General features: G+C 43.5%; 1 protein-coding gene across 1 annotated transcript in view; it reads left to right on the top strand.

The window, feature by feature from the left end:
- Window positions 1-1192: 1192 nt before the first annotated feature.
- Window positions 1193-7828, top strand: part of XRN2 (5'-3' exoribonuclease 2) — a 96039-nt gene continuing 89403 nt past the window's right edge. Inside the window, exon 1 of the mRNA XM_037743094.1 lies at window positions 1193-1934. Coding sequence (XP_037599022.1) covers window positions 1860-1934 — 75 coding nt within the window. The 5' untranslated portion in view covers window positions 1193-1859. The remainder of the gene's footprint in view (window positions 1935-7828) is intronic.

Raw genomic sequence — 7828 nt, 5'->3', positions numbered from 1 at the left:
AGAGACGGGGTTTCACCATGTTGACCAGGATGGTCTCGATCTCTTGACCTCGTGATCCACCCGCCTCGGCCTCCCAAAGTGCTGGGATTACAGGCTTGAGCCACCGCGCCCGGCCTGGAGTTGATTTCTAACAATCGTGGCTCTGCAGCTACTGGAGATAAGCGTGTTCAGGGCAGAAAGTTTCAGGTCACTTATATTATACTTTAGCTGGCAATTGGAATCCCTGAGCTCATCCTTCCTTTTCCCATTTTGTCCAGTAACATTAGGGACAACCAATCTTGTTATTTTGAAAAATATGTTATAAAGTATCATACACTTGGTCATCCAGATCCTGCTTCTTTTCAGTTTTGATGAGGAATATCCAATTGGTGATATTTTGTGTATTTCTTTTCTTTTTTTTGAGCAGAGTTTCACTCTTGTTGCCCAGGCTGGAGTACAATGGCATGATCTCGGCTCACCACAACCTCTGCCTCCCAGGTTCAAGCGATTCTCTTGCCTCAGCATTCCAAGTAGCTGGGATTCCAGTCATGTGAACCATGATCAACTAATTTTTTATTTTTAGTAGAGACAGGGTTTCTCCATGTTGGTCAGGCTGGTCTCAAACTCCCGAACTCAGGTGATCTGCCTGCCTTGGCCTCTCAAAGCGCTGGGATTACAGTCGTGAGCCACCACACCCAGTCTATTTTGTATATTTCTATTACTTCATGATTTTTTTCCTATGATAATTACGTTGTTAATGGGGCTTAAAAATGAATTGATGGATATTTAAAAACATCATAGTTTCTATGTATTTTTCATATCATAATCCAGATATCAGCTGTGGCCTTCCTCTCCTCTTCCAGACCTATCCTTCCATATGAAAAAAATTCATTTGCGACCAGAAAACAAAGGATAAAAGTATCACGTTAGAATGTGGACGAATTAAAAATGACCTTTGCTTGAACTGAAACAGAAAGCAATGTGCATAAGTGACTTAACCCCTCTATAACTTGGCTTTCTTATCATTTACACGAGGGTGGTAACAGTACCCTCACAAGGCTCAAGTGATGATTACATAGGACAATCCTAGTCATGCCTTGACACACTGTAAACGCTCAGTAAATGCTAGAGAATCATATTAACAATTATTTTACACCCATAAACGTAGCTGGAAGGTTGTATTGGATGCCAAATGCCGGCAACATTTCATTCGATAACTATTACAATTATTTATTTGCATGAATAACAAGCAAATTGTTTCTGCAAACCAGTCGTTATTACTGTAAAATACTTTAAAATGCTCCTTTTGATAGTCGGAGTACGTACTGCGGCACAAAACCAGGAGAAACTAGGAAATGGAAATAACGACTGAGTTTGGATGCTTCGATTCTGCCCTAGGTTGAGATGGGTGAGAATGGGGGCAAAAGAAGACATATTCTTCCAAAAAAGAGGTGATCAAACGGGCAAGGGAGGGCTTCCCCAGGGTCTGCAGAGCGCAGAGGTTCCATGCCCAGGGAGCCGGAGGGCTGGGGCTGGGGAGATCCTGGCGGAGCCGCGGCAGAGCAGTCGCCCTGAGGTCCCGTGACTCAGACGCGCTCGGCCTCACGCTCCGGAGCTGGGACCACCGAGGGCAAACCGCAACTTTCACCACTCGGTCCGCGCGGGACTCCACCTCCGACGAGCAGCCTGGCGACGCCCTTTTCCGCCGCTCCCTCACCCAGCCGAACCTCCTTCCCAGCTTCCCCGGCAGCGGCGCCGTGACGTCACCTCCGGTTGCCCGCGTGCACGTGGGAGGAAGTGCTTGTGCTCGCAGCCGCTGCTCTCGTCTCTTTGGTTACGCTCGTCAGCCGGCAGGCCGCCGCCTCCAGCCGTGTGCAGCTATGGGAGTCCCGGCGTTCTTCCGCTGGCTCAGCCGCAAGTACCCGTCCATCATAGTCAACTGCGTGGAAGAGAAGGTGAGGAGGCGACAGGCGGCCGCCACGCTCCAGCCGGGGTCCCGGCACTTCTGGGCCGCGGCCCTTGGGTTCCGCCACCAGCCCCCGGGTAGCCTTGCCGAAGCTCGCGCCCCGCTGCCAGCCCCGCGAGCAGTCGCAGCCCCACATGCGGTGAGATGCGGGCAGTGGGATTCGGGACCTTCGGCGGGGCAGGGGCCTAGCCGGTTCCAACTAGCAGAAGAGCAGCTCCTCGCCTGCCAGCTTTTTCCCGGCACCGGAAGGCCCCGCCCACTGCTTTGTTTCCTCCTGAGACCGCGCATTTTGGGTCTCGGAAGAGGTGCAGAGGCTGTAGCTTTTGAGCAATGTGCGCCAGGTCGGTTGAGCTAGCAGGTTAGGGGTGCATGGATTCTGAGGCCAGCTTTTAAACAACTTTAAAAAAGAATCCCTGGCGGCGAGCTTTTCAAAAGCTGCATATCTGCTTTCCAGGTCGAGCTCTATAGAATTCTGAGAAGTTAGCCCTTCTCTGTGTGCCCTGCCTACTGGATACGGTGGGTGCTTGTTGAAATTTTCAAGATTACTGGATGTACTCGAGCAGTACAGTTTTTGTTGTTAGCTAATATATTAGACTTTTGGCCATCATTGAGTTTAGTTTTTATTGTTTTTGTCATTCTGTGCGAAGTCGATTTTGTACTGTTAATTAGGATTTCTGGATTGGAAAGGTTCGGGGGTACATCATGCACTCACTCCTTGGTTTTGGAAGGCAGTGCTCGCCTGTCACTGTGAACTTCTTTTTTTTTAAACTTTCTTGGCTTCTGTACAAGGAGGAACCAAAAGCCTTGTTTTGGTGACATTCCCACTATTTCTTGTGTTTTTCTCAAAGAGCAGCTGCTAAATCGAATGCTTGTGTTACCTTTGTAAAATTTTAATCGAACTTTATTGAACTTTACTTGAACGTGGTTTAAACAAAAAGCAACAACAGTTCCTTGCTCTACCCCTTCCCATCCCATTTCTCCACCTTTGACTGTTTTGGTTCTGTCTCTAAATAGCATACTTACATTTTATAAGTTTTACATCTGTTGAATTCTAGCTATAATAGAGGATTTAGTCACTTATTTAGCCCGCCCTCTATACTTTTAATGGAGTAAATCAGTATATTTTTTTCTATTGGTAAGCTTTATAACTAAGTAATATGCCTTTTTTATTCCAGACTTTTGACACTGTGTAGATTCAGGTTATGTACTGTGATTCTGTTTTTTGTGTGTGTGTTGCTTTTGTCTTTTTTCTGAGGTTGCCTTTCTTTTTCCACTTTGCGTCTTTCTGCACCCAAACTCTATTTCACCAGGTAGTCTGTCAAGTCATCTTCTTGAGGTCTTATTTATTTTTGTTGCTGTCATACCTGGCTATTCTGTAGGCTTGCTGGAAAGCTGCATCTGGGATTTTGTTATTATTACTATTATATTTTTCTTCACTGGGAGGTACTGTTTTCTGGATCATCATCTTCCTTCATTTATTTGTTTAGGGACAGAATCTTGTTCTGTCTTTTAGGCTGGAGTGCAATGGCACTATCTGGGCTCACTGCAGCCTCTGCCTCCTGGGTTCAAGTGATTCTCCTGCCTCAGCCTCCTGAACAACTGAGAATACAGGCATAAGCCCCCAGGCCTAATTTTTTTTTCAGTAGAGATGGGGTTTTGCCATGTTGGCCAGGCTGGTCTCGAACTCCGGATCTCAGGAAATCTGCCTGCCTCAGCCTCCCGAAGCGCTGAGATTACAGGCATGAGCCACTGCACCTGGCCTTTTTAGTTTTTTATTTTTGGTAGATAACAGGTTTTGCCATGTTGGCCATGCTGGTCTCTAACTATCCTGACCGCACGTGATCCTCCTGTCTGGGCCTCCCTTGTGCTGGGATTACAGGCTTGAGGCATGGCGCCCGGCCCATCTTCATTTAAATCCTTTTCTTAGCTTTTATTCTTAATTCTTAAGAAATACTGTGTGGACTGTGAGATTTCTGAGTCGTTGTAGGCACCAAAATAGCTCCATTCTACCCTTATACATGTGAATGATGATTAGCTAGGCATGGAATTTGAGGTGTTTATTTTTTTATTTTTTGAGACAGAGTCTAGCACTGTTATTCAGGCCGGAGTGCAGTGGTGCGATCTCGGCTCACTGCATCCTCCACCTCCTGGTTTCAAGCTATTCTCCTGCCTCAGCCTCCCAAGTAGCTAGGATTACAGGTGTGAACCACCACACTGGGCCAGTAATTCGAGTTTTAATATTAGGTTCCCTCAAAACTTTGAAAGAATTGTTCTTTTGTATTCTCTCATCTAGTGTTGTTGCTGACAAGTTTGGTGTTAATGTGATATATTTATTTAACCAGCACTTATAAAGCACTTACCATTGTTTTAAACACTTTATTAACTTGTTTGATCCTCAAAACCACATGACTCCTGCTGTTATAATTATTTTTGTTACGTAAAAATAATAGAAGCATGATATTTAGGGACCACCAATATTGTTATTATAATTATTATTTTGTTTATTGACTGGGTTCGGTGTTGTAATCCCAGGACTTTGGGAGGCTGAGATGGGTGGATCAAGAGGTCAAGAGATTGAGACCATCCTGGCGAACATGGGGAAACCCTGTCTCTACTACAAATACAAAAGTTAGCTGGGCATGGTGACACGGTTCTGTAGTCCCAGCTACTTGGGAGGCTGAGGTAGGAGACTCACTTGAACCTGGGAGGTAGAGGTTGCAGTGAGCCAGTATCTCATCACTGCACTCCAGTCTGGTGACAAAGCGAGACTCCATCTAAAAAAAAATTATTATGTTTATTATTACTATTTTTACAGATGAGAAAATGGAAACACAGCAGGGTTGAGTATCATACCCAAGGTCACTCAGCTGTTAAATGTCAGTGCTAGTGTAGAAACCCAGAAGACCTTAATTTTTATGCACGTATTCTTTCATTCTTTTGTGATCAGTTTTTCTTTCTGGATTTTAAAAAGATTTTTTTTTTTGATAGTGTAAACTTTCATTATTAGATACCTAGGTATATATTTTAAATTTAGATTCATTTTGATTAGTACCTGGCTCACTCTGAGTCGGAGTCTTATGTTCTTCACTTTTAGGAATGCTCTTTGATTATTTCTTGACCTTTTTCTCTTCCCTTTTCAGATTCAGGATACTGCTCCTCCTAGACTCATGTATTTTTTTTTTTTTTTTTTTTTGAGATGCAGTATCAGCATGTCACTCAGACTGTAGTGCAGTGGCACAGTCTCGGCTCATTGTAACCTCCGATTCTCCTGCCTCAGCCTCCCGAGTAGCTGGGACTACAAGCACGCGCCGCCATGCCCACGTAATTTTTGTATTTTTATTAGAGACGGGGTTTGTGGGTAATACCCCTCATGGGCACAGAGGAAGGAGAACTGTGCAGACCCCGGGCACAATTAGTGCCTAAAGTATAACTCACTGCTTACTATAGCTAGTTTGTATATATAATCATACTTAGTTCCATATAATCTTTCTATATAATCATATAGGTATTGTAGTCAGAGCTGTACTGACAGATTTAGTGCTGATTTATATAGTCCTTCTATATAACCATATAGTAGGTTGTAGTAGGAGGAATACCTAGAGTAGTCACAGAATAGAAGCAATACATGGGAAAACAGCCAGACCAGGACAAGAACCAAAGACCCACGCTTGGAGCAAGAACCTCTCCTCCTGATAAAGGAGTTGTAGTACCTTGCATCCAGTTCCTGTGGAAAGTAGGCCTCAGGCCTGAGATCCTGGAAATAACCGAGGGAGAAGAAGCCCTCTGCTATGACCAGTCTTGGCGGCTACACACCCTGTCATTCTTTTCTCGCTTCTGTGCTAGCTCAAATCATCCTCCCATAAATATCTTAAGAGCACAGGTCTGTCAGCTCCCACTGCATTGGCTTACAGTATCCTTCTATTAGAAACCCTTTAAAGTCTCCAGCCCCCAGATAAAAAGTGTTATGCACGATACCTGTTGCACACAGCCCACCTCCTTGCCTTGGTGACCTAATGGGGGTGGACCCCTTTTCTGTACATGACCCTTTACTACTGCACACGGCCCGGCCCCCCTCTCTGCCCAGGTGACATAATGAGGTGGCCCCCTCGCTTGTTACTGACGTCATTGTGTATGCCCTATCACTAAGCCTATAGATGATGATCGCACTTAAAACCCTTCCCCCTGCCTGTACCTAATAAATACAGGCACTTCTGCACGTTCAGGGCGTCGTCTGTCTTCGCTCATAGGTGGCGTGGTCCCCCAAGTCCAGATGCTCTTCACCAGTTCTTCAGTGTCCTGTCTCTCTACTTCTCGAATCCTGCACTTCAGCACAGCATAATGCACACCCCACAACCCTGTGGGGCGCAATAGTCCTACAGAGGTTTCAGTCTGTTAGCCAGGGTGGTCTTGGATCTCTTGACCTTGTGATCCGCCCACCTGAACCTCCTAAAGTACTGGGATTACAAGTGTGAGCCCCAGTGTCCCGCCGACACATGTATTTTTATTTTTCGGCTTTCCCTTCCCCTCCCCCAACAATTGGCCTTTTTGCAGCTTTGTTGAGGTATACTTGACATAGAATAAACTGCAGGTAATTAAAGTGTACAGTTTTTTTAAAAACTTTTTTTTAGAGATGGCATCTTGCTCTGTCACCAGGCTGGAATGTAGCGTGCAGGCACGGCTTACTACAGCCTCAAACTCCTGGGCTTAAAGTGTACAATTTAATAGAATGCATGTATTCGTGAAACCAGCACAACCAAGACAGTGAACATCACCTCTAAAACATTCCTTCTGCCCTTCTGTAGTTCCTCTCTGCCATCCCTCTCTGCCACCTGTCTTTTGTCAACCACTGATTTGCTTTCTGACTCTGTAGGTAAGTTTTCATTTTCTATAATTTTATAAAGGGGATTATATAGTAAATACTTATTTTTTTGCCTTAGTTACTTTCATTCAGCATAATTATTTTGAAATTCATCCATTGTTGTGTTTTACATTGGCATCAGCAGCATATCAGGGTTCTAGTTGCTCAGCTGCCTCACCAACACTTGATATAGTTGGTTCTTTTAGTTTTAGGTATTTCGTTGTACTGTTTGTTATCTTACTGTGGTTTTAACTTGCATTTCCCTCAGGTGCTTATTTGCTTTCTGTATATCATCACATGTGAGGTGAAGCATCTGTTCAGATCTTTTGCCCATTTTTACCTTCACTTGTCTTACTTAAATGTAATGTTTGTTACATATACTAGATAGAAGTCCTTAGTTTGACATAGCTTTTGCAAATATTTTCTTTTAATCTGTGGCTTGTCTTTTTACTTCTTAACATGTCTTGAGAGCAAACATTTAAAAATTTTAATAAAGTCTGATTTATTAATTTTTTCTCTTTATATTTCTGCTTTTTGTATTTAAGAAATCCTTTGTCAAAGCCAAGGTCTCCTGTGTTTTAGAGCTTTATAGTTTTAGTTCATTCTGTGGTTTCCATTTTTTGGTGTAATCATATGGTGAATTATTGGTCTTTAAATGCTAAACCCACCTTGCATTCCTTGGATATAAACCCCACTTGGTCATGTTGTATTATTTTTATATACTGTTGAATCCAGTTGGCTAAAGTTTTCTTGAGAATTTTTATGTCTCTGTTCATAAAAGATATGTGTAGCATTCTTGTCATGTGTAATGTAGATGTCAGAATAATATTGGCCTCAAATTGAGTTCCTTCAGTTTTCTGGAAGAGTTTGTATAGAGTTAGTATTGTTTCTTCCTAAAATATTTGATAGAACTTACCAGTGAAGCCATCTGGACTTGTAGTTTTATTGGAAGGCTTTCAGTTGCAAATTAAGTTTCTTTAGGAGATCTAGAACTATTGAGGTTACCTTTTTTTTTTTTTTGAGAC

The sequence above is a fragment of the Cebus imitator genome, unplaced genomic scaffold, assembly GCF_001604975.1.
Source record: "Cebus imitator isolate Cc_AM_T3 unplaced genomic scaffold, Cebus_imitator-1.0 Scaffold134, whole genome shotgun sequence".
Taxonomy (NCBI): Eukaryota; Metazoa; Chordata; class Mammalia; order Primates; family Cebidae; genus Cebus; species Cebus imitator.
The sequence above is the reverse complement of the archived record's forward strand: the minus strand, read 5'-3'. Positions and strand labels throughout refer to the sequence as shown.